The following is a 26,980-nucleotide window of genomic DNA, read 5'->3' as shown; positions in this document are numbered from 1 at the left end:
CAGGGAAAGTTTCAGAAGGGTTTGCCTTTGAGCTGATCCTTCAAAAGGTTCTTCAGATCACCAAAGAAGTCTCTTGAGGTGGAAAAGGTAATGTTAAAGAGAGGAGGGGTTGGGAGGTGGGGGCAACTTGGACAGCTATCATTCCCTTTATGACATTACCTCTGTGACCTCCCCCTCCTGCCTTACAGAAATAGGGGTGCCCTGTGGGGCACATGACTATGTCCTAGCTTTTGCAGTGATGTTAAAGGTGCTCCCGGTGAAGCTGGGTGTTCCTTCACCGAGTGTTCAAAAAAGAGTATGGCAGCCACTCGCTCAACCCTCACAGGACGGCATTGCCTAGGTGAGCCAGCCTGTTTGTCAGAGATCCGTCTCCCAGGACCCAGAGCCCCTAAAACTAGATTTGCAGACTGATGAGAGAGAACAGACTGGATGGTTGCCATTTAGCCTGCCCTCTTCCAGGGACATGCGTTTTGGGAAGCTCCGTCTCCAATCAAGGGGGGCGGGGGAGTGATCTCAGGTTGAGATTAGCTGGATAGTGACGTTGAGTACCTACCTTCATTGTATAGGCATATCTGTCTGGTAACTAATGAAGCTGGGTTCTTAGACCAGAGTACTCTTACCTGGTCTTACTTCACTCTGTTTGAATGAGCACTGCTGGAATTTGCACCATAAATTGCTCCTTTGGTATTTCTATGACTAATAAGTAATTCATCTGAGTGATAACGTACTTATGTTAAGTAATGTTTATGTTGAAGAGTGGGATTTGGCGGTGAGATCAGAGTTCCAGTGCTGGCTCTACTGTGATTTTAGGCGAATTAACGTCTTGGAGCCTCTTTTATGTCACCTATAACTTTGGAGGCTCACTACCTCCAAAAAGGTTCCTTACAATCTACAATCTTGGGGGCTGTGCCTGACTGCTCTATTGTATTTTTTTCTGCAGTTGACTCAAATGATACTCTCCTTTTCTATTTACAAGCTATTGAGGGCGGGGATTGTGCTGCACTCTACTTTCTCATTGTTTTTCCTATATACTGCCCTGGTTTTCAGATCAATCCCCAGGGACCTTACCCTGAGTCCATCCGCCACGCCCTGCAGATCTGGTCAGCCTCATTAGGCTCCAGCCACACTGGCTGCTTTTTAGTTCCCAGGGAAAGGTTCTCACCCTTCTCAGGGCTGTTACTGAGACTTTCCCTGGAATGCTACTCCTACCCTCTTCCTTAGCCAACTCTTGACGTTTGCGTAGGCTTCACCTTAAATGTCACCTCTTCAGAGGGGACATACTTGTAAAGTACACAAGGAAAAGTACGTCCCCTTCCTGGTGTCAGTTTGCTGCTTGCTCATTGCCCTTACCATACCTACAGCTGTTCATTTTTTTTTAAAGATATTTATTCATTCATTCATGAGACACACAGAGAGAGGCAGAGACACAGGCAGAGGGAGAAGCAGGCTCCACGCAGGGAACCCGACATGGGACTCTATCCCCGGAACCCAGGGTCAGGCCCTGGGCCGAAGGCGGCGCTAAACCGCCGAGCCACCCGAGCTGCCCACCCACAGCTGGTCTATTCCTTTGTTGCTTTTTTTGTTTCCCCTCCCCTGGGCTGTAAACTCCAAGAGGTCAGGGATCATCTCTAGCTTGTTCTTCCAGTCTCCAGCACCTAGCCCACTGCCTAGCACGGTTGTTCTCCATAAATCCTATGGAATGACTCAAGGCACAGGAACCATGACCCTGAAATTAACTGGCAGCACACTGTTCTGCGCTTCCACCTTCGGTACCCCCACCCCCACCCCGCTCAGCCGTCCGAATTTCAGCCCGCAGGAGGGAGTGCCCGAACCCACTACAGGAGACCTGATTGTGCCAGGGGAATGGTATCCAGGGCGACAGCAAACAGGGGGCGGGGCGTCAGAACGAGCGGAGGGCCCCGCGAAGGCCGAAGCAGGGCCCTCCCGACGGGGGGCGGCGCGCAGAGGGGCTGCGGGCTCTCGCGCCGGGAGGGCGCGCGCGGGAGGGGCGCATGCAGGGCCCCGGCGCGGCGCTGCTCCTGAACGCGGGGGATCTGGGGGTCGCGCCCCGGGGCTCCGCCGCCTGGTACTGCCGAGAGGGCGGCCGCACCAGTTCCCCCGCCCCGTGGCCCTGGCCGTGCCCCTCGGAGTTCCGGCCTCCCGAGACGCAGCCACCGCCCGGGCCCGCCTCCGCCCACCCCGCCCGCGCTCGCCCGAGCGGCCCACGCCGGAGCGGCAGCCCCGCCCCTGCGCGCCGCCTAGGCCACGCCTTCGGGCCGCCCGCCCGCGGCGCCCACGCCCCGAGCGCCGCGGATCCCCGCCCCTTCGGCTCCCCGCGCACCCCGGCCCCGGCTGATGCTCGGCTGCAGGACGGTGAGGCCCGTGGCGGCCCGCCCTTCCTGGCCGGAGGTGCTGCAGGGACTAGGAGACTTGGGGTGGAGGGGACGAGGGGTCGGGAGAAGTGCTGGGTGCGGGCATCCGGATGAAGGGTGGAGAAAGGGGCGTGGGCGTCGGAGGCCGGGAGGGCCGCTAGGCTGAACCCCCAGCCTGCCCCATCCCTGCTCCGCGTCTTTCTGCAGGTTCCCTTGTCCTGTGGCGAGGATTCTCCAAGCCGTCTCACCACATGGGCCGGCTCAGAAACGCCAGGATCCACGTGGAGAGAGCTGTCAAGGTCGGAGGGGGCTCGGGGGTGTCCAGAAAGGGCCCGGAGAGTGGCTTAGCTTGCTTCTCTCAATTGTTTTCTTATATCATTTAAAAAGGAACAAAACGAAAAAACTCGATCCCACACCTATTTTAAAATATTAGCAATTTTTCAGTACCCCTTCTTGGCGGAATCGTGTAACTTCTTTACCTGGGATTCACCCCTTTAGCTCTTATCACTGGTTCCTAGCCTTTACCCTCTCCCATCAGGAACCATTCCAGTCAAGGTCATTGGTGACCTCCAAGGAGCCAAATCCAGCAGACCCTTTTTTTGTCCTAATCTTGGTCTGGAAACTCCTGTCGTTCTGTACTGGTGCTCCACATACCCTGCCCCCTTGGCTGTCTGCACACCCCTAGTTTTCCTTTCTCCCTCCCTGGCTGCTGCTTTACAAAGTTGCCTTTGAAAGCTCCTTGGGGTTTTCTTGGTTCCTGGGATCCCTCCCCACACTTGGCTGTGAGTCCAGTAAAGGTGCTGTGCCCTCTACACGCCCTTTCCAAGCCTAGCCTCTCCTCCGACTCCACACACCTTAAATCCAGCCCCCTACTTGACATCTCTACCTAGAGAACTTAGAAGCATTTCGTCCTCATGCCCCACACCATACTCATTTTCCTGACCAAACCTGTCATCCTTCCTAATCTCCTGTCTTCCTCATCAACCAGTTGCTCAAGACAGAAATATGAGCTTTCTGCTCGTTCACCCACACATCTACACAATCACAATTTTTTTTTAAATTAAGCTCTTTTTTTAATTGACTCACAATCCTAAAATCAAGAGTCACATATTGTGCTGAGTCAACCAGACATCCTTTTCATCTACTACACATCTAATCCCATCAGCAAAAGCAGTCAACTCTATATCCAAACCAAGTCTCCAGTCTGTCACATTCTATACATTTTCACTCTCATTCTAGTTATTGTGATTTTTCTCCTGCATAAATCACAACAGCCTTCAATTTTATTATTTTATTATTTTATTTATTTTATTTTTACAACAGCCTTCTAACTGGTCTCCCTGTTTCCCTTCCCAGCTCCTTCATCCGTTCTCTGTATGCAGCAAGCCCAACATATAAAGCCTCCAGTCATATCATGCCCTCACTTTGCCCTTATTGCTTCATGCTACTCTTAATATAAAATCCAAATCTGTTCAAGGCCTGTAGGGCCTTCCACAATCTAGCCACTACCTGCTTCCTCAGGAGCTCTCCCCTCAGTTTTCATACCCTACTGTCCCTGGCTTCCTTCCACTTTCTTCTGACCTCTGTCCATCCTCAAGACCTTTGCACATGCTTCTCCCTCTGCCTGAACTGCCATTTGCCCAACTCTGTCCACTCATGGACATGGATCCTTTGGGTCCCATGGGTCCTTCTTCCCCTCCCCACATATGTATTTTTAGTCTCTTTGAGTCCCCATTAGGTATCCAGTTTTGGGAACTCCACCAGCCTGGATTTAAATCTGTGCTCTTTCACTTAATCACTGTGTGGCCAAACTATTCAACCTCTCCATGCCTCTGTTTTATAACAAGTTACATGGAGATAAAAGCATTTATTAAAAATATTATTGGGGTGTCTGGGTGGCACAGTAGGTTAAGTGTCCAACTCTTGGTTTCAGCCTGGGTTGTGATCTCAGGGGTTGTGAGATTGAGCCCTGCATCGGGCTTCACACTCAGCGCAGAGTCTGCCTGAGATTCTCTCCTTCTCCCTCATGTTCTCTCTGTCTCTGTCTCTAAAATAAATAAATAAAAATTTTAAAAAATACATATTACTGTTAGTATATACACACTAAGCAGCACATAGTAGGTACTCAATAATTGTTAGCTATGAGTATTATAATTATCACTATACATATTTTCTTCTCTACTTGTTTATGATCTGTTTTCCCTACTGGAACATAAAAATTTCCTGAAGGCAGAACCCAGAACTGTCTGGTTCCCTGCTGTATCCTGTATGTCTGGCACTGGGCTGATACTTACTGACCAGATATCCCTCTCTCACCTTACAGCAGAAGAAGATCTTTATGATCCAAGGTCGCTACCCAGTGATACGGTGCCTCTTGCGCCGGAGAGGCTGGGTGGAGAAGAAGATGGTCCATCACTCGGGCACCACCCTGCCACCACCCCAGAAGGATCTGGATAGCTCAGTAATGGGTGATAGTGACACTACAGAAGATGGTAAGAGCTCCCTCCCTTTCCACAGGCTCCCCCTCCTGAAGCCCTTTCCTTTGGTTCCTGCTGTCCCAGAGTTGAGACTTTGGTATGGGTCTGTGGGGCTGGGACAAGGGCCTCACTGAGTCCGGGCTCTACATCCACAGAGGACGAAGATGAGGACGAGGCATTTCAGCTACCGCAGCTGTTTGACTTTGATGATTTACTGGAATTTGATGACCTGGATGGGACACATGCTCTGATGGTGAGGGTCCCGGGGGCTGGCAGGGAGGGGCTGAGAGGAAGAGCACTAAAATCCAGCTGGGTGACCTCAGAGAACTCCTTTCCTTCTGTAGGCCTCAGTTTCCCCATCTGTAGTAAAAACTGATTGCTTCTCTAAAGCCTGGATGGGTGAGCAGAGTGGTGAGGGACACAGTGGGCTCAGACAAGGCTGGCCTGGGATCAGAACCCTGCTAGGTTATACCAGAAGCCAGCATAACCTCCACACCTGGTAATTCCCCCTTCTAAATAAAAACCTCATATTCCACATCTTTCCTTTGCCTTTGGCAAGTGAAGGCTAGAAGGAAGGGCTTAAAAAGCTCTGAAAGAGGCTGCTACAATGTTGTGGGGGTGAGGACACCTCTGTGTTGAAGTGAGGACACTTGGCTTTGAATCTTGGCACCACCACTTACGAATCTGAACTGTAGCAAATTGCCATATCTGTTTGTCAGGAAAGGTTGAACGCTGGCAATTTCATATGGCTCAACTGTGTGAGCTCTTGGACAAATCACACTTGCCCTCCCCGTGCCTCAGTTCCCTCATCTGTGAAAGGGGGAATAAGAGTAAGCACCTATTTCATAGAGTTGTGGTGAGGATTAAATGAACCGATATGAAAAGCACTTAAAAAAAAAGAAAGAATGAAAGAAAGCACTTAGAATAGGTCTTTGCCTATTAGTAACTCTACGTCCCAACTGTGGGAAGGATGGAGGAGTTAGAGCCCTCTCTTAGGACTTTGTCACATGCTCACCATCCTGTCACTGAGTAAGTCACTGATAGCCACAGGCCAAAACAAAGATATAGCATTCAGTGTGCTTAGTCACTGCATAGGGGCACCTGGCCAGAGGAGTTCTACAAGCTAGCCTGTTCTCTGCTCACAAGTGTGTGCCCTGGAGGAAGAGATGTCTTTCCTTAGCATACACAACGATAGGGTGTGGCCTGGAGGCCATCTTGGAAGCATCTTCTCCTTCTATTAACCCCCCCTGCTCAGCAGGCTAGGGAGAAGGTTCCTCAGGCCTTGTGCTGCCCATGCCAGCCTCCCCTGTCTCCTCTGCTCTCCCCAGTCCCGCATGGTTCGGAATGAGATCCCCTATTTCATCTGGACCACTCGGCGGGATGTGTTGGATTGTCGCTTTCTCTCCAAGGATCAAATGATAAACCACTATGCCCGGGCTGGCTCCTTTACTACAAAGGTTGGTTCCCCAGGGGAGCGGGCATGGCAGCCTCTAACCCACTAGCTTTTGAGCCAGCAGTTCCGCTCCCTGCTTACCTCGTCAGGGAGAGAGAGTTCTCAGGAAGTGGAGAGGTATCTAATTCAGTGGGATATGGAGTCAGGCAGGCCTGGGTTGAAATCCAACCCCTGCAGCAAGTCTGGCACCTGTAGACTTAATAACTAAAATGGACTCCAGGGTCCAGAGAGGATCTAGAGCCAGAAAAACACCAAATCCAATGGCCATAAACAAGAAAGCCCTTACCAGTTAAGCAAGGGGTATCTGGCTGACAGAGCCATTCTGTCTCACCTGGGTTTATTAACAAATGACTCCACCTCTCTGAGCCTCAGTTTCCTTGTCTTTTTTTTTTTTAATGATTTTATTTATTTATTCATGAGAGATACAGAGACATAGGCAGAGTGAGAAGCGGGCTCCCTGCAGGGAGCCCGATGCAAGGCTCTATCCTGGAAGTCTGGGATCACGCCCTGAGCCAAAGGCAGACGCTCAACCATTGAGCCACCCAGGCGTCCCTCCTTGTCTTTAAGTGAGAACACCAGTAGGACCTATCTGGTAGGGTGTGGCAAGAATGAAGGGCTTTATTATTGGAACATGCTATTATTTATTGGTGTGGGCTAGGAAGGCTTTCTAGAGGAGGCAGGTCTTTAAGAATGGAAAGGGTGGATAGGAGGGATGTGGGCATTCTTGACAGAGCAAACTGCAGGGGCATACACATGCAGATGGATATGAGTTAGTCAGGCCTAGGTAGCAAGTGCAGCAGAGGATCTGAGAACACTCAAGCTGGGTTTCCCTGAGCCGTCTGGGTGTGTGCCGAATGTCGGGAGTCCCTCGGAGGTGCAAGTCCCACTGTGCCTCCTCAGCAACTAACTCCATAGGTGGGTCTATGTCTCAATCTCCGGAATTTGCCATGGTTTGATGAGGCTGATGCTGACTCCTTCTTTCCACGCTGCTACCGTCTGGGGGCTGAGGATGACAAAAAGGCCTTCATAGGTAAGGAGATGCCAGGCCCATGCCTGGACTCCCAGGCTGAAGCATGATGGCTAAAACCCTGGTTCATGTTAAACGAGAGCAAAGGGCCTCTCCTTATGCCCTCATCCACCCCAGGAGATTTCCTTCATCCCATATCCTTATTTCCCCTAATATGCCTCCCTTAATGAACTGTCTGGCTTAGGTCAACTCAGACCTCCAAAAGAGTTTAGATAGCTTAGATTACATTCTTTTTTTTTTTAATGATTTTATTTATTTATTCATGAGAGACATAGAGAGGCAAAGACATAGGCAGAGGGAGAAGCAGGCTCCATGCAGGGACCCCCATGCGGGACTGGAACCTGATGTGGGACTTGATCTTAGGACCCTGGGATCACAACCTGAGCCGAAGGCAGACACTCAACTGCTGAGCCACCCAGGCGTCCCACTTAGATTATATTCTAAACCAGGTTGTAAAAGTTGGTCAGTGGGTTGAGTTTGGAGTCCACAGGATGTCCCAGGCCTGTGTCAGAATCCACTGCCTAGATTGGGTTGCAAATCTAGAAAAGTCTCTAGACTTTGGGCTTAGGCAAAATAATTTCCAACTTCAGAACATTGTCTAAATTTAGGTCAGAATTTGTGTTCAGATTAGCTGTTAGGTTTAAATTCATCTACAAACCTGACATAGGTTTTGTGCTCAGGTCCGGTTCTCAGGCTAGAGTAAGTATCAAAAGTGGATCAGGAACAGAAGGGGAAAATGAGACAACAGATTTAGGCAAGATTCCAAAGGCAGAATATGAGCCATGTCAGATTCTAGGCCCAGTTCTACAGCTGAACAGGAGCCAGGTTCTAACTCCAGAGTGTAGAGTCAGAAGGTAGTTAGGTTCTGGATCCAAAGTGGGGCAGGTTATGATCGGGTTCCGGAACCAGAACAGGCCTCGAGCCTAGGGGCTGAGCAGAGTATCCCCTGCCCTGGGAGCAGAGGACTTCTGGCTGACAGCTGCCCGCAGCGTTCTCAAGCTGGTGGTAAAGTCCGAATGGAAGTCATACTCCATCCAGTCAGAAGAGGAAGAGGTCCCAGGTAAATACCATGGTTACCTGCACTCCCCACCTGTTATATTTATCCTCTTACTCATCCGTCTGTGCAGTTATACATCTATATATTAGCCACCTCCATCTGCCCCCTCCACCACCCTTTCCCACCCACCTATCCATACATCTACCCACCCACTCGTCCATCCATCCATCCACTCATCCAACCACCTTCCTACTCACCCACCCCTACCCACTGAACTCATTCACCTGCCCATACATTCATTCATACATTTCACCCATCACCCCACCTATCCCCCCACTTTTGATTATTCACCTACCTTCTCTCATCTCCACACTCCTTATCCATCTGTCTACTCCTCCACCTTCCTGTCTACCCTCCCACAAACCCATCTACCCATCTCTCTCCCTGCTTTTCTGTTTTCCTGTCCACCACCTCTGTATCCTCCAGTCCACCGACTGATCTATCCTTTGTCCCACCCACCTGCCTTCTGATCCATTTGTTAATTAGTCCACGACATCATTCAGCTCTCCACAGGCCTGGTATGTGACTGAGTGCTCTAGAGAGGACAAACTAAGAAGACATGGTCCATCCTTGCCTATGGAGAGCTCAGGTCTCTGATGAGGAAGAAGCAGGGAACCATGTAGTTTCACGTGGTCTGAGGATCCCTTGTCCTGTGTGAATGGGGGACACAGAGAATCCTCTACTGCATGTTGGCCCAACCCATTGCTTGCCCTTTCTGTCTCTGAACTTAGTTCTTACCTCAAAGTGCCCATCCCATAACCAAAAGGCCCATCAGCCATGGATTCAGGGAAGTAAGGGGCAGCTCTGCTGGATGGAGGAGAATTCTTGCCTCTTCCAGAGAGAGAGAGAGAGACCTCTCCATTGCTGTCTCCTGGGTGTGTCAGGTGCAACAGTGTGCCATGATCAGGGACACAAGGGCCTCAGGTGTGTCAGAGGTCCCAGGAGCAGAGAGGCTGCAGGTGTGTGCTGGGGCTACAGGTACAGAGTAGCATTGGGGTGTTTAGGGTGGTACCTCCAGTGTATGACAGGTCCTGGGACAGTGGAGGCCAAGGATGAGTACTAAGGTCACAGGAGAATTTAGAACAAACCCTCAGGTAAGTAGATGGGTCCCAGGACAGTAGGGGATATAGTAGGGAACACCTGTGCTAAGCTTCAGGTGTAGTCAAGGTAAGGCCTCGCGTAATTGACAGGCCTTGGAGCAGTGGGGGCTATGGTATGTGTCATGTTACACGCCTTGTGTGTGGTTAGCGACAGGCTTCTTCCTGTCTGTAGGAGACAAGCAGCCCAGGAAACAGGAGAAGAAGCCAGTGACGGTGTCGCCAGAGTTTGTGGATGAAGCTCTGTGCGCCTGTGAGGAGCACCTTAGCAGCCTGGCTCACGTGGACATCGACAAGGACCTGGGGGCGCCACTGTGCCTCAGCCCTGAGGGCTGGTCCCTCTTTCTTCAGCGCTACTACCAGGTGATCCAGTGAGTACCTCTGCCACCAGGGCTGTGGAGTGGGATTGGGTGGCGGGGGTGCTCCCCTTGCTTTCAGGGGACTTCTGTGTGCTGAGCTGACGCTCAGGGATAGACCCTCTCTTCATAGCACCCCCTTTCCTCTCTAGGCCTCCCCCTTTGGTTTGCCCTGCTGTTCCTGCTCAAGAACCCTCAGGGATGTCCACTGCCTGCACAATAGGTTCCAAACCATTCCTTTTTTTTTTTTTTTGGATTTTATTTATTTATTTGACAGAGAACACAAGCAGGAGCAGCAGGGAGAGGGAGAAGGAGGCTCACCACTAAGCAAGAAGCCTGATGTGGGGCTCGATCCTGGGATCATAACCTAAACTAAAGGCAGACGCTTAACCAACTGAGCCACTCGGCGCTCCCCAAACCATTCTTCCTGAATCTTGGCATAGCATAATGACTGAGATCATGGCTTGCACTGTCCAATAGTCCTGACTTTGCAGCTTCCAAGCTTTTTGGCTTTGCCAGCATCACTATCTCTCTGAGCTTTACTTTTCATGTGCAAAATGGATTTTTTAAAAAAATATTTTATTTGAGAGAGAAACAGAAAGAGATAGGGCGTGACCAGGGTAGGGTAGAGGAGGCAGAGGGAGACGGAGAAGCAAGCCCCCTGCTAAGCAGAGAGCCTGACATGAGGTTCAATCCCAGGACCCTGAGATCATGACCTGAGCTGAAGGAAGACACTTAACCAACTGAGCCACCCAGGTGTCCCCACCTGCAAAATAGATTTTAAAATAATGTCTGCCTCAAAGGTAGGACAGGATAATTTGTGTCATGTGCTCAGCATGGACTCATACTATTCACTTACAAAATGAGATCTATTGAGTTGTTTAGGTTTTATCCTAGAGACCAGTGTTCCCAAAGTGTGTTACATAGGATGCTTAGTTCTGCAGGACAGAAATCAATTTTATGAAAGAAAGGCTTTTGTGGTTGATCTGAAAAACATTGGGTTAAACAAAGTTCTTTAATTCAGATTTCCTTGATGCAGGACTTTTCAGAACCTGTGGGTGTTGGTGCCCTCCAAGAGAGATGCAGTGTGCAGTATATCCTATACTTACATGCCCCTGGCTCCCTACCCCCACCCCAGGCTTCCTGGGGGGTGGTATTTTCAGAGCACACTTTGGGAGACAGTTCTTGATTAGAGGAAGGGAGTTGAGTTGAGACCGGAATTTGATTCAGCAGAGGTGTGCAGGAGAGAGGGAGAAGAGCCCTGAAGACAGGAGAACACCCAGCATTTGTTGAGCACTTCCTGTGTGCCCAGCATTGTGCCAGACTCCAGAAATGAAGTGTAGCCCCTGCCCTCAAGGGGCACATAGCTCAAGTAGGAAGGCTCACAGCAAGCCAGGTGGGAGTACTAAAGGGCCTCAGCCAGAGTGGTATCAATAGAAAGGAATGGGCAGACTGAATGATTTGGAAGGGCAGACGAAAGAGCTACTAACTGAACTTTGAGCGAATGACACACTAAGCAAACCTGCATCATTGATAAAGAATTCATTTGTATCTTTTTTAGATGTTAGAAATTAAAAACTAGATGGCCTATGCTTTCCCCTTAACCGCCACCAAAAAAATAACCAGAAAAGGCTACCCTTCTTAAACCAAGAATTATCAAGATTGAGTTAGAGCATTAGGTGTAAAGAATATGAGTACTTTGTATTTCTGGATGTGGGCCAAGTTCTAGAGAGCCACAGGTACTTCTCAAAAGTCAGGATTACATAAAATATTATATCATATAAGGATGCCTGGCTGGCATCAGTCAGTAGAGCATGTGACTCTTGGTCTTGGGGTTGGGAGTTCAAGCCCCATGTTAGACATGGAGCTTAGCTTACAAAATTTCTTTTTTTGCCTTGGAAACATTTGTCAAAAATATACATATTTTAAATTGCATCATGGGCACCTGGGTGGCTCAGTTTGTTAAGCGTCTACCTTTGGCTTAGGTCATGATCCCAGGATCTTGGGATCAAGCCCCACATCAGGTTCCCTGCTCAGCAGGGAACCTGCTTCTTCCTCTGCCACTCCCCCTGCTTGTGTGCAGGTGTGCATGTGCGTGCTCCCTCTCTCTGTCAAATAAATGAATAAAATCTAAAAATAAATAAATAAAATAAAACTACATCATATAACAAATAGTGTTAAGTGGTTCATTCACAGAAGTCATAATTAGCTTTCTTTAATTCATTCAATATTTACTGCTGTGTTTTCAATTATTTGGAACAAATCCATGACTTACCAGCTGCGCTTTTATCACGATTGACTACCTGCAAGAACACTGTTTGCTTTTTTCTTTTTGTTAAATACAAAAATCATAATGATATATCTAATGTACTTTTTCAGATTGCACATGCATGCCCCTGCCACCCTTTTATGGTACTTTCCTGAGCCAAATACACAGAATAGTTGAGAATAGCCCACAGAAAAGTTGAGAGCAAAGCCTCCGGAAATAGAAGGGTCTGGGCTTAGGTGGGAATAGACCTGAGAGGCGTGGCCAAGCCCCCTCCATCTGCCTGCTATCTCTGCTCCTGGTGCTGCCCCACTGGGTGCTGCTGCCTCCTTATTAAAAGATCTCTAAGTCCTTTGTGGCTAGAGATATTTATAAGGCTAAAATGTAAAGGGGGATTAGCAGCTTGTGGAAGCTTCCTTCCTATTCAGTCAGAGGGAGAAGAATGGGAGAGTGTGGATGAGGCTGCCATCTTAGGGTATTATGTAACTTGGTTTAGTTGAGGACGTTTGTGTCTAGTAGGGAACAGAGTCCCTCTCTGTCCATGAACCCTTACCTGTACAGCCCAGTGCTAAGGCAGGCAGCCATTCATCCAGTCAGCAGCCTTTGGCAGGAGCACCTAAAAGTGCTAAGTACACTGCTGGGGGAGGGGAGACTATAAACAATGCTCTTGTTCTTAAGGAGTTTAGACTCCAGTGATGGGAGACAGACAAGAATCAAATGAGCGTAGGTGTAAGGTGGTAAGTGATGGGAAGAGAGACAAGACAAGGGGCTGTATGATACAGATGGACTTGGAAAGAATTAGACCAGAATGGGAGCCACCTATCAACCAGTTGTAGGTCCAGGTTTGGAGGGGAATGAACCCCCAAAAGCACCTGTAGGTGGCGGAGGGATCAGGCAGGACAGAATTTGCATCCTGGCTCAGCCACTGAACCCAGTGTGTGGCCTTGGGCAAGTCTTTAAACCCTCCCAGCTTCAGCTGACACTTCTCCCAGGTGGGACCAGCAATACCCCCTAGGCAGGGCCATAGAAAGGATTGGTGATAATATATGTGAAGCCCCTGGCACTGTGCCTAGCACATAGTGGTGCCTTGTTGTCAGATGCTGGTGTGATTCAGTTCTGCCAAAGGCAGTTTTATTATAATAGAAGGGAGGTGGCGGGAGGTGGAGTGTTTGAGTGGGAGGGGGTGTAAAATGTAGAATTTTCCCCTGCTCTCCTACTCCAGCATCCTCGGACAGTGCCCTGGGCCGGTTAGAATTTGGGTGGTAGAGGCTTGGAGGAGGCCTCTCTGGGTCTCTTGGGGAAGGGTATGACCTAGGTTGGTTGGACCATGGCCAGGGGGTTGTGTCTCCTCATGCCTTGTCCACTAGGCTGCCCCCAGGCCCAGCCCTGCCCAAGTCCCATCATCTTCCCACAGTGAGGGGGCGGAACTCAGGCACCTCGACACTCAGGTCCAGCGCTGTGAGGACATCCTGGAGCAGCTGCGGGCTGTAGTGCCCCAGATGGACATGGAAGGAGATCGCAACATCTGGATCGTGAAGCCGGGAGCCAAGTCCCGAGGACGAGGTGGGAGTCCACCCCTGCTTCCTGCTCTAGCGCCTCTCCCAACTGGAGGCCAGGGAAGTTAATAGTGCAGGCTGTGTGGGAGCCAAACTGCTTGAGTTTGAATCCCAGCTTTGCTGCTAACATGCTGTGTGTAATTGTGAACCAGCCACATCACCTGTCAGAACCTCAGTTCCCTCACCTGTGAGGGATGATAACCTCCTATGAGGTGAGGATTATTATTTTTTAAAGATTTTCTTTATTCATTCATAAGAGAGAGAGAGAGAGAGACGCAGAGACACAGGCAGAGGGAGAAGCAGGCTCCATGCAGAGCCTGATGTGGGACTCGATCCTGGGACCCCAGGATCATACCCTGGGCTGAAGGCAGGCACTCAACCTCTGAGCCACCCAGGCGTCCCTGAGGTGAGGATTAAATGAGGTAGTGTGCGGATCCCTGGAGAATAACAGTGAATTCCTGTGTACCTTGTACCAAATTTCAACATTTTATTTCCAGTTTTTAGGGAAGTTTAATTGAAATATGCATGTGGTGCTCCATTTAAAAGGGTATATACATGATGTGAGTATACAACTCAACACATTGTCAGAAAGTGAACACACTTGTGAAAATAGTACCCAGATCATGAAATAAAATATTACGTGCAACCTAGAGGGACCCTCCCAGGCCCCTTGCATTCTCTATGTCCCTGAAATGGTTGGTAACCACTATTCCGATTTACAGTATTATAGATTAGTGGTGCCTAGTTTGGTATATTACATAAAAGTACAGCATGTACTATCTTATCTCATTTTGCTTCACAGCTGCATATTCCACTCTTTTTTATTTATTTATTCATGAGAGACACACAGAGAGAGAGAGGCAAAGACCTAGGCAGAGGGAGAAGCAGGCTCCCTATGGGAACCCGATGCAGGACTCCTGGGACCCCGGGATCACACCCTGAACTGAAGGCAGACGCTCAACTGCTGAGCCACCCAAGCATCCCATATTCCACTCTTGTTTAGATGTACTGTCATGGGTTTACCTAATTCATTTCTGACGGATATTTAGATGGCTGCCAGTTTTTTTCCTATTGATTGATTGCTGTTACAAGCAACACTATAATAGACATCTTGTGCAGATACTTTTGTGGCCTTTCCATTTATTTCCTTAGTATAAAACTTCTAAAAATGAAATATTTGGGTCAAAGGACATAACAGCCTTAATTTTTGTTATGCAAGGCATCATGTTCTTGGGATTCTTGGTGATCATTCTGGCCATTTGAGAAAGGATATGGCTTGGGAACCAGGCACAGGTTATTCTGTGCCATTAGCAGGTGATCAGGCTGCTTTGGGGGCCAAACAATGAAGGAATGAGATGGATTTGTGAATATGTATGTTTGCAACAAGACTCTGATGATTATCAGCATTAAAATAATGCTTTATATGATACGTAATATCACTTGTTATTAAAGAGATAAAATTAAAATAAGATAATTATTTTCTACCTAGAAAAATGGCCAAAATAATCAGTAGTATTGGGTAGGATGTGGGCAGATACATAGTATCATACACTTGCCCGGAGTGCAGGTTGGCAGAACATCTTGGGTAATACAAAATGAAAAAGTGAATATATCTGTGGAGGCAGCAGATCTACAGGTAGAAATTTGTTCTACAGGTAACTAATAATAATGATAGGAATTAACATTTACTGAATGCTCACATTGGCCAAGAACTATTCTAAATCTTTAACATGTTTAGATGTTTAGAATCCTATACATCTACGGACTTGTAGATTCTCCCAGAACCTGGAAGGATACCTGTTGGACCTGGAAGCAGCAGTTACCTGCCTCTGGGAAAGAAGTATTTTTTATTATATACCCTTTTGTACTGCTTGCTTTTTGTTTCTATTGTTTTATGTTTCATTAATTATTGGGAAAATACTACTCAAAGTCGTATATGCACATGGTTTTTTAAAAAGCCCAATATGGATTGAGTTTTTATCTGTGCATATATTCTTTTTCAATCAAACAGAAGTGGTTAATTAAAAAAAAATTGATCTTCAGATTCTCAGCTTTCCCAAAGGGAACAGGGTTCTGAGGGAAGCAGCTTTCTCTATCAGTTCTGCGGGAATGAGGGCTTCAGCTAGCTATCTGTGGTCCCGTAGCCCTTCTCCTAGTGCAAGCCTGACCTGATCCCTGACCACCCTGTTTCCCCCTTAGGCATCATGTGTATGGACCACCTGGAGGAGATGCTAAAGCTAGTAGATGGCAACCCCATGGTGATGAAAGACGGCAAGTGGGTGGTACAGAAGTATATTGAGCGGCCTCTGCTTATCTTTGGCACCAAATTTGACCTGAGACAGTGGTTCCTGGTGACTGACTGGAACCCGCTTACCGTGTGGTTCTACCGTGACAGCTACATCCGCTTCTCCACACAACCCTTCTCCCTGAAGAACCTTGACAAGTGAGCCTCACCCCTTACCTCCTCTGAGCACCCCATCTAGCTGGGGAGCTGACAGTGAACAAGTGGTTCCCCTGTGCCACGCTGGGCTCCAACACAAACTCTGCAGGCAGGCAGGTCCTCCATCCACCCAACAGATGACCTACCAAGGGTGTTCTAAGCACTTGGGATACAGCAGTGACCAAACTAAGAGCCTGCTTCTCAAGGGGTCACATTCCCATACATAAGCTGGCCGTGTAATGAAATGTGTCTGTCCTACCCAACAATGTTGATTATTTGCCATTCTAAATAGAAAATAGTTATCTTATTTTAATTTTATCTTTCTTATAATGACTGGTGTTAAGTATCTTATTCTTATGCTAATGCTCCTAGATAAACAATGAATGTAATAAGTAAAATTATCCAATAGGTTGATAAGTGATACCTGTTTTTTTTTTTTTTTTTTTTTTAATTTTTATTTATTTATGATAGTCACACAGAGAGAAAGAGAGAGAGGCAGAGACACAGGCAGAGGGAGAAGCAGGCTCCATGCACCGGGAGCCCGATGTGGGATTCGATCCCGGGTCTCCAGGATCGCGCCCTGGGCCAAAGGCAGGCGCCAAACCGCTGCGCCACCCAGGGATCCCAGTGATACCTGTTTTAAAAAAAGAGTAGAACAGGGTCAGGAGGTTCAGGAAAAATGTGAGTGGAGAGAGGCAGGTTGCGATATTAACTTGGGGGGGTCGAGAGAAAAGCCTTGTTGAGTCCTGGGTTCAAATTCCATCTCAGCAGCTGCTGAGCTGTGTGACTTTGGTCATGTGAAACCTATTTAAGTTTCATTTTTCACATCTGAACAATGGAGGCAGTATTACGAAACTCCTAGCTGTCCATTACTGAAGGCCTCTTATGTGACAGGTACTAAGCACTTCATGCATATTGTCTCAGTTATTCATGAAAACCCGGGAAGTGGGTCTTATCACTGCCCCCATTTTACAGACGTGAAGGAGCACTTGGGTGAAAAGATCTCTCAACTAGTCGGTGGTGAAGGTAGGACCTGAGCAGTCTTGTTTTTTGTTTTTGTTTCTGTTTCTGTTGTTAGCAGTCTTGTTAATTACAGGGCCCATTCTCCTACCCACCTTCTTAACCCAGTTAGCACTGGGAGGGCTCACATTAAAGCACGTAATACTGTGGCCCCGTAGGCAGTGCCCTCAGAGGGATAAGACTGGTTCTGGCCCTAGGAGAATGTAGCAGGCTCCAGGCCTTTGTCCTTCCTGTCCTTCCCAGAAGAGCCCCATCTCCAGGTGAATGGTCCAGAGTGGCCCAGGGCCTCCTCCCAGGTTTGCCTGCCCTCCCCATGTTGGGCCGGGAGAGGCACAGGGAGCCAGACCCCAGCTGTCTGCTCTCTGCCCCAGCTCAGTACACCTGTGCAACAACTCCATTCAGAAGCACTTGGAGAATTCATGCCACCGGCACCCACTGCTGCCCTCAGATAACATGTGGTCGAGCCAGAAGTTCCAGGCGCACCTGCAGGAGATGGGGGCCCCGGATGCCTGGTCCACTGTCATCGTACCCGGCATGAAGGCTGCCGTGATCCATGCCCTGCAGACCTCCCAGGACACTGTGCAGTGTCGGAAGGCCAGCTTTGAGCTCTACGGTGCTGACTTTGTGTTTGGTGAGGACTTCCAGCCCTGGCTGATTGAGATCAATGCCAGCCCCACCATGGCCCCCTCCACTGCTGTCACTGCCCGGCTCTGTGCAGGCGTGCAAGCCGACACCCTGCGTGTGGTCATCGACCGGCGGCTAGACCGCAACTGTGACACGGGAGCCTTCGAACTCATCTACAAACAGGTGAGGTCGCTCCACCCAGGCAAGACCCCAGGGTGTCTGTCCCCTCTTCCAGGCATCCCTATGGTGAAGCCCAGGGCCATGCTGTCAGATAGAACTGGGTCAGGTTCTGGTCCTGCCACAGTGACTCTGTACAGCCCCTTCTAACCTTGAGCCTCTATTTCCTTGTCTGTAAAATTGAGATGCCATTACCATCTTTATCATAGTGTTTGTGAGGATGAAAATGAGTTAATATGTGTGGATCATCCCTACGATCCAATAATTGCACTCCTGGGTATTTACCCAAAAAATACAAAAACACTAATCTGAAGGGCTATATGCACCCTATGTTTATTGCAGCATTATTTACAATGACCAAATGATGGAAGTAGCCTAAGTGTCCATTGATAGATGGGGGTGGATAAAGAAAAGGTGGTATATACAGTGGAATATTAGCCATAAGAATGAAATCTTGCCATTTGCAACAACATGGATGGACTTAGAGGGTATAATGCTAAGCGAAGGAAGCCTGTCAGAGAAAAACAAATACCCTATGATTTCACTCATATGTGGAATTTTTTTTTTAATTTTTTTATTTATTTATGATAGTCACACACAGAGAGAGAGAGAGAGAGTCAGAGACACAGGCAGAGAGAGAAGCAGGCTCCATGCACCGGGTCTCCAGGATCGCGCCCTGGGCCAAAGGCAGGCGCCAAACCGCTGTGCCACCCAGGGATCCCTCATATGTGGAATTTAAGAAGCAAAACCAACAAAGGGGGAAAAAAAAAAGACAAACCCAAAACTAGAGTCTTAAATAGAGAACAAACTGATGGTCACTAGAGGGGTGGTGAGTGGGGGGATGGGTGAAATAGGTGATGGGGATTAAGGAGGGCACTTGTGGTGAGCACAGGGTGATGTATGAAAGTGTTGAATCACTATATCCTTATATATATATACTTGAAACTGATAGAACACTATGTTAACTACACTGGAATTTTTAAAAACTAATTGTAACACTAATAACACAATTAATTATTATTATTTTAAAATATTTAAAATATATTTAATTATTTTAAAATATATTTAATTTTAATTATTATTTTAAAATATATTTTACTATTAAAGAGTGTGCATATGCACCTATGAACAGGGGAAGGGCAGAGGGGGAGAGAGAGATTCTCAAGTGGAATCTGCACCAAGTGCAGAGCCTGATGAGGAGCTGGCTCCCATGACCCCAAGACCACAACCCAAGCCCAAATCAAGAGTCAGATGCTCAATGGACAGAGCCACCCAGGCATTCCTGTTTTTGTTTTTTAAACTAACATGTAATCAAGATTCACACTTGGCATTGGTTATTTTGTCCTACTTTGTCTTTTTTTCTCTTAGAAATACTCTCTAAAGTATCTCTAAAGTATTGCTTCCTATGCAGGAATCTAGCTTGGCGCATATTTCCAGTTTTGCTATTAGGATCCATTGTTACTTCCTGTTCTTCGTGGCTCTTGCTTCCATCCATTGGGATCTCACTTCAGTCCTGAATCATCCTTCCTTTCCCATGAACATCCTCCATAGTTCTTAGTCTGTTACCTGCTCATAGAAGTTTGGGGGTACAGAAGCCTCATTTATTTCATATTGTATCTGTCCTTTTCAGTCCAAGTGGATATTTTAAAAAATATTGTGGGTTTCTTGTGTATCAATTCATAATCTGTTCTATTACACAAAAGCCATATCCACAAATCTTAGAGATAACTCTTCTCCCTGTGAGGCTGCTGTCGGACCACAGCCCTCACAATTATAGAAACCCTACTGCTAACAGAGAGTGCCTATAACCTTCTCTTTAACAGTTCAGTTTTTTTTTAAAGATTTTATTTATTTATTCATGAGAGACAGAGAGAGGCAGAGACACAGGCAGAGGGAGAAGGAGGCTCCATGCAGGGAGCCTGATGTGGGACTCGATCCCGGGTCTCCAGGATCACACCCTAAGCCGAAGGCAGATGCTCAACTGCTGAGCCACCCAGGTGTCCCTATAACTCTCTCTTAAGATTTAAATATAAGACCTATTGGTATGCCTTGGGATGCTTAAAAGATGTAGCTGCTTTAAAGGACTTAGATCTTGCTAAAGTTTTTTCTTACTGAGATAATTGGCATGCAGTGTTATATTCACTTAAAGTATACAACATAACAATCCAGTATTTGTATATGTTGTATGGTGATCACCACAATAAGTTTAATTAACATCCATAACCACACAGTTATAATTTTATTTTCTTCTGATGAAAACTTAAAAAAGATCTACTCTCTTAGCAGCTTTCAAATATGCAACACGCAGATGATAGTCATCATGCTATACATTACATCCATGATTTACTTTTTTTTTTTTTTAAAGAGAAAGAAAGACAGCAAGGTGGGGAGGGGCAGAGGGAGAGAGAGAATCTTAAGCAGATTCTGCCCCTGACGTGGGGCTCAATCTCACCGCCCTGAGATCATGACCTAAACCAAAATCAAGAGTCGGCCGCTTAACCAACTGAGCCAACCAGGCAACCCCATGATTTACTTATTTTATGACTGGATGTTTGTACCTTTTGACCCCCTTCATCCATTTTGCCCACTGCTTCTGGTAACTACTAATCTGTTCTCTCCATCTATGAGTTCAGGGTTTTTGTTTTAGATTCCACATATAATTTACATCATATTTGTCTTTCTCTCTGACTTACTTCACTTAGCATAATGTCCTCAAAGCCCATCCATTTTGTTAAAATGGCAAGATTTACTTTTTTTTTTTTTAAGATTTTATTTATTTATTCATGAAAGACATAGAAAGAGGCAGAGGGAGAAGCTCCATGCAGAGAGCTATGGGACTCGATCCTGGGTCTCCAGGATCACGCCCTGGGCTGAAGCCAGCGCTAAACTGCTGAGCCACCCGGGCTGCCTGATTTACTTCTTTTTTATGGCCAAATAATATCCCATGATCGCTAGCTAGACCGACAGTCACATTTTCTTTATTCACTTATCCATTGATAGATGCTTATGTTGCTTCCATGGTTTGGTTATTGTAAATAATGCTGCCATCAACATGGGGGTGCTGATATTTTTTTAAGGTAGTAATTTTTTTTCCTTTGGATAAATACCCAGAAGTGGAATTGCTGGTGCTTCTGTCTTTAATTTTTTGAAAACCCTCCATACTACTTTACACAGTGGCTGTACCAATTTATATTCCCACTAATAGCTCACAAGGGTTCCCTTTTCTCCACATCCTTACCAACACTTGTTGATTCTTATCTTTTTGATAATAGCTATTCTAACATGTATGAGGTAATATCCCATTATGGTTTTGACTTGGATTTCCCCCATGATTGATGATGTTGAGCACCTTTTCATGTGCCCATTGGCCATCTTTGTGTCATCTTTGGAAAAATGTCTATTCAGATCCTCTGCCCATATTTAAATCAGATTATTTTTGTTTTTGCCATTAAGTTGTAGGAGTTCTTTATATATTTTAGATGTTAGTCCCTTATCAGATATATGGTTTGCAAATATTTTCTCCCATTTGGCAGGTTGCCTTTCACTTTGTGGATGATTTCTATTGCTGTGTAGAAGCTTTTTAGTTAGATGTAGTCCCATGTGTTTATTTTTACTTTTGTTGCCTTTGCTTTTGGTATAAATCCAAAAAAATCATTGCTAAAACTGGTGTCAAGGAACTTAGCACTGCCTATGTTTTCTTCTAAGAGTTTTATGGTTTCAGGTCTTAAATTCACTGTAATCCATTTTGAGTTAGTTTTTGTATGTGTTATGAGATAGTGGTCTGGGTTCATTCTTTTGCACGTGGTTTCTAGTTTTCCCAGCATCATTTATTAAAGAGAGATTGTCCTATCCCCATTGACTATTCTTGCACCTCCTTTGTCATAAATGAATTCACCATTTTGTTCAGTTGATGTGTGTGTCTGCTTTTATTGCCAGTACCACACTATTTGATTACTACAGCTTTGTAATATAGTTTGAAGTCAGTAAGTGTGATGCTTCCACTTTGTTGTTCTTTCTCAGAATTGTTTTGGGGGTTCCTGGCTGGCTCAGTCGGTGGATTATGTGATTCTTAATCTCGAGGCCATGAGTTAAAGCTCCATGTTAGATGTAGAGATGACTTAAAAATAAAAATCTTAAAAACAAAAAAAAAAGATTGTTTGGACTGTGCAAGGTCTTTAGTGGTTCCATATGAATTTTAGGATTATTTTTGTGAAAAATGCTTTGGAATTTTGAGAGATTGCATTGAATCTGCTTTGGGTAGTGTGGACATTTTAATAATATTAATTCTTCCAGTCCATGAGTACAAAATTCCTTTCCATTTATTTGTGTCTTCAATTTTTTTCATCAGTATGTTTTCAACATACAGATCTTTTACTTCCTTGGTTACATTTACTACAGGTTTGTATTCCTTTGGTGCTCTTTAACCTCTTTTATTTATTTATTTTTAAAGATTTTATTTATTTATTCATGAGAGACAGAGACATAGGCAAAGGGAGAGGGAGAAGCAGGCGCCCCCCAGGAAGCCTGATGTGGAACTCCATCCCTGAACTCCAGGATCACACCCTGAGCCAAAGGCAGAGCTTAACTGCTGAACCATCCAGGTGTCCCTCTTTAACCTCTTTTAATGTAGAGCAGCAGCACTGTTTTCTTCCCCTATAGTTTGTTTGGATCTTTTGAAAGGGACCAGGCTGATTGTTTTGTAGAACTGTCCCACATTTGGGATTTATCTGATTATTTCTTTGTGGTGCTGTTTAGCTTGTTCTTCTGTTATCTCAGTGTCCTGTAAACTAGAAGTTAGGCCAAACAGCTTGATGAGGTTCAGGCTAAACATTTTTGGCAAGAATACCTGAGAGGTAATGCTGAGTACCTCATAAGGGATCACAAGGCACACACTGTTGGAGTGTCTCCTGATTAGTGATGCTAAGTCTGGCCATGGGGTTAAGGTGGTGGCTATGAGACCTCTCTATTGTAAGTTGTATCCTCCCCTTTGCAGTGATCACTTAACTTTGTAAAGTGATACCTGGGCTGTGTGCACATGACACATTTTCCTGCCATCCTTTTCATCTACTTGTTTTGATACTTGCCTCTTACCAACTGGGCTTTGTGGGAGCTCTAATATTTGGTTTTGTTTTGCTTTAGTGGTGTTTTGTTTTGTTTTTTAAGATTTTATTTATTTATTTGAGAGAAAGAGTGAGAGAGAGAGATCATGAGCGGGGGGGGGGGGGGGGGGGAAAGGGCAAAGGGAGAAGCAGACTCCCTGCTGAGCAGGGAGCTGGATATGGGATTCTATCCCAGGTCCTTGGGATCATGACCTGAGTCAAAGGCAGACGCTTAAAGGACTAAGCACCCAGGTGCCCTGACATTTGTATTTTCAACAAGCTCCAAGTGACTCTGATGTTTACATAGATTCTAATTAGGATCCTTTGTTGATACATAAAATATCTCCAGCTAGCTCAAGGCTGAAAGGGGGTCATTAGCAAGACACAGGGGGTTCTCCTGAAGCCCAGCTACAAGATGTACAGCTGGCTTAGTAGGAACTGAAAATTGTTCCTCTCTTGGATCTTTTTCTCTGCCTCCTCCTACAAATTTGCTACCTCATTCTCTCAGTAGAATGTCTTCATTAAGACTCTTAGCTTCTACTTCTCCATAATGAGTTCATGAAGGGCTCCAGACAGGCTCCAAGCCTCTTATCTGTCTGGGTGACATAACTCAAATTCTGTTTGTACAGAATCTGGCTTAACTCAGGAAGCTGTCCATCAGCAGTGGCTTGTGGAGCAGAGCCATACACATTCCAGCAAGGGCTTGGAGAGCTTAGGAGGGTAGAGGGTTAGGGGATGCTGGCAGTAGCATGGCTAAGATTGCCTGACTTCACGGAGTTACTAGTCCCAGGGGCTCTGTGATTTTCTAGGTACTGATTCAGGCCCCCAGAACCAGACTCCTTAGAGGACAGAGGTGGGCCTCCCCAGGAATTAATTTCATCCATCTCTGCCCTGATTCCTTCTGGACCTAGGATTCCAGCCAGCATCACTGTCTGAACAGGCCTCATCTCTTCTTTCCCACAGCCTGCCGTGGAGGTACCCCAATATGTGGGTATCCGGCTCCTAGTAGAGGGCTCCACCATCAAGAAGCCCCTGGCAATGTGTCACCAGCGGATGGGGGTCCACCCAGCACTCCCTCACCTGCTGACCCAACGAGGCTCTGGGGAAGGGAAGGACTCGAGGCCCTTTACCCACAGGTCAGCTACTAGAAAAGTTGCTGGGCCTAGGAGCCTGGAGCACACTGAGAAGCCAGACTCCACTGCTACCACCTCGACCCCCGGAAAGGGGAAGAAAGGCAAGGCAAAAAGTGCCACAGCCCTGGTCCACCCCAGTCTCCGGAAGTGGGAACCCCCCAGCACCAGGATGGGCTGCATTTTCACTATGACCTTTGCTAGTGGGGACAGGCAGCCCCACCCCTTGAACAGATTGCCACTGAGTCTGAAGAACCCCCAGACCCTGAGTAAGACCGTTCCCTCCAAACACCCCAGGGGCCCAAGGCAATTTCTTCCTGCTCTCCAGAGCCCCTCCTAATCACCTAGACTTGCCCCCCAACTAGGGCTCCACCAGAAAGAGACTAGTATCAAGTAAAAGCTGCCACTTACAAAGCGTTTTTTAAAAATGTGTGACCATATGAGTATTGTTCCCTCCAAAGTAGCTACCCTGCAAGGCAGTTGGATTTACTTCAGATGCCAGCACTCAGTTCCAGGTCCCTCTCTCCAGAGCCCAAGCCTTTCCTGCTGCAGTAATTCTGTCTTTGCCTCCATGCAAGTGCCTCTGGGGGAAAGGAGCTAAATATTTGTATAGCATTTAACAGTTTGCACTGTGCCACTACCTAACCAGCTCCCTTAGTCCTCACAACCTAGCAAGGTAGGTGCTATCATCCCCGTTTTCCAGCCGAGGCATCAGGAAGTTTAAGGAAGTTGCCTGAGGTTGCACATCCCAGAAGGGGCAGAGCGGGGATGCAGACCCAGGTCTGTTGGACTCCAAATCCTGTGTTCTTCCCACGGCCTCTGGAGAAGGAACTGGGAGGGCTCCATCTGCCATCTCACAGTCCAGCCCTCCTCTCCCCCTCCTGCCCACCCTCTCCACACACACCTTGAGGGGCAGCTGGTCAGCCTTGGCTGGACCTGGGCCCTCATGGCCCCTCTTGCTCCCACAGCCCCTCCCCACGTCCCCAGTCTCCACACCAAGGCCCGGCTGCCTTCTCCCCATGTGCTCCGATCCCAGGGGGGGGTCCTCAGACTGCAGCACAGCAAGCTGGTGGGCTCTAAGGCCCTGTCGACCACAGGCAAGGCCTTGATGACTCTCCCTACTGCCAAGGTTTTGATTTCCTTCCCATCTAACCCTGAGCTCAAGTTGGCATCCAGCGTCCTGAAACCAAGAAAGGTGGGCCTTGAGCTGTAACTTGCACCCTGGTGGGCAGTGCCTGATCCTGGGCTCTGGGGTCAGGGTTGGAGGGCACAGGTCAGGGCAGGTCCTGGGCTGGCTGGAGCCCCAGGGGAAGGGTTTTTTCCCTCAGAACCCCCTTCCTGAACAGATTTCCTGATCATATCTCCCCCCTGCTCCCTCCCACACCAAGGCTGTTATTCCCCAGCACCTTCGTGGTCCCCATCCTGAAAGTGCCTTGTGGCCTCTACCCTTCGAAGTTGGAACTCCTCCTAATACCCACAGGAAGATCAAGGCCAAAGGCAAGTTCAAGGCCAGACTCTATGACAAACCCAAGGCTGAGGCATGCCTCATGAAGACACTGAGCCTTCCAGGACCCCTGCCCTTTATCAATGCATACCAGGAGCTAGGGGGCATGGGGGATGTGAGGCTGGAGAAGTCCTTGCTTCAGGCCTCACTGCCCCTATCCTGGATGCAGCGCCAAATAAAAAGGAGCAAGTGAGGTATTCTGGGCTTGGCTCCGTTTCTGTTGGAGGGTGAAGAGAGGGTAGGCTGGGACCCTGTACCTCAAGGTCCAGAATGAGAGCTGGAGGCCATCAACAACCTTTCCACAAACCAAAGGGCCAGAATTCCACCCCCTAACAGCAGACGTGGGGCTTCCTATGCAGGGCTTCTCTGACACCTCTGATCCTTGGATTGGGGGGAATAAGCCTCACTTTGTGGATGAGGAGAAACTGAGTCTGAATGAGGAGACATGGCTTGCCCAAGATCATGTGGCAGTGAGAAAACTAGGACACATTCCCAGACTGCTCGCCACTGGGACATCCCCAAGCCCCAAGCACAGGGGAGAAGCCAGGATGGCAGCAGAGTGACATCTAACGGGGGTCAGATTTATAACATGAGATGGGGAGGATGGGCCATGCCTAAATACCAGCCCTTCTCCAGAGGGAGTTGGTCTGTCCCTTGCTCAGCAAGGGGCGACAGTTGCCTAGAAAGGAAATATCCAGCCAGCCACACCCATTTGAAAACCTCTGGTATTTCTTAGTTGTAGTGAGTTGAATGGTAGTCTCCCTGCCCCCAGAAGATACATCTGCTTGGGACTTGTGAATAAATTCATTTGGAAAAATTGTCTTCATAGATGTAAATCAAAGACCTTGAGGTGAGAGTACTCTGGATTGTCCAGGTAGGCCCTGAGTCCAATGACAAGTGTCCTTGTAAGAGCCAGAAGACAGAGACACAAGAAGACCATATGAAGACGGGGTCTGAACTGGTGTGATGCAACCATGAGTCAAGCTTCACAGCTACCAGAAGCTGGAAGAGGCAAGGATTCACCCCTACAAGCTTCAGAGAGCATGGCCCTGTCGATACCTTCATCTCAGACTTCTGGTCTCCAAAAACATCTCTGAAAAAATCAGTTTCTGTCATTTTAAGCCACTCAGGTTGTAGTCATTTGTTACAGCAGTCCTAGGAAACTAATATGCTAGTCAAGTGAAGATACATCTACTCTGCCAGCAACTGTTGTATAACTGAACCAGGAAATGCAGACTGGGTCACACCAGTGTTGTGCTAACAGCTGAATGGTAAAAACAATAGAAGGGATAAACTGTTATAGTCGTGCACTGGAATTCAAACCC

The 26,980-nt window shown here is 47.4% G+C and overlaps 1 protein-coding gene across 13 annotated transcripts; it reads left to right on the top strand.

Moving 5' to 3' along the window:
- The first annotated feature begins 188 nt into the window (after positions 1 to 188).
- On the top strand, positions 189 to 25,852 carry TTLL3 (tubulin tyrosine ligase like 3). Of its 13 annotated transcripts, none has more exons than XR_007404429.1 (15): positions 2,267 to 2,409; positions 2,580 to 2,671; positions 4,696 to 4,864; positions 5,005 to 5,102; positions 6,178 to 6,306; positions 7,218 to 7,332; positions 8,291 to 8,389; positions 9,659 to 9,854; positions 13,520 to 13,668; positions 15,861 to 16,104; positions 17,493 to 17,928; positions 23,985 to 24,255; positions 24,855 to 24,931; positions 25,120 to 25,346; positions 25,555 to 25,749. XR_007404429.1 is itself a non-coding variant. In XM_049098611.1 (14 exons), the coding sequence occupies exons 1-14, from the start codon at positions 298 to 300 to the stop codon at positions 25,846 to 25,848; spliced, it is 2,574 nt and encodes an 857-aa protein (XP_048954568.1). In that variant the 5' UTR covers positions 189 to 297; the 3' UTR covers positions 25,849 to 25,852. The 13 variants fall into 13 exon arrangements, 11 of the variants coding, with proteins under 11 accessions (XP_048954568.1, XP_048954566.1, XP_048954560.1 ...); XR_007404428.1 differs by having other exon boundaries at positions 25,540 to 25,749; XM_049098611.1 differs by lacking the exons at positions 2,267 to 2,409; positions 24,855 to 24,931 and adding an exon at positions 189 to 340 and having other exon boundaries at positions 4,699 to 4,864; positions 25,540 to 25,852.
- The last annotated feature ends 1,128 nt before the right edge of the window (positions 25,853 to 26,980 follow it).

The sequence above is a fragment of the Canis lupus genome, chromosome 20 (assembly GCF_003254725.2).
Source record: "Canis lupus dingo isolate Sandy chromosome 20, ASM325472v2, whole genome shotgun sequence".
In the NCBI taxonomy this organism is placed as follows: domain Eukaryota; kingdom Metazoa; phylum Chordata; class Mammalia; order Carnivora; family Canidae; genus Canis; species Canis lupus.
Note: the sequence above shows the minus strand (reverse complement) of the source record. Positions and strands in the feature narration are given on the sequence as shown.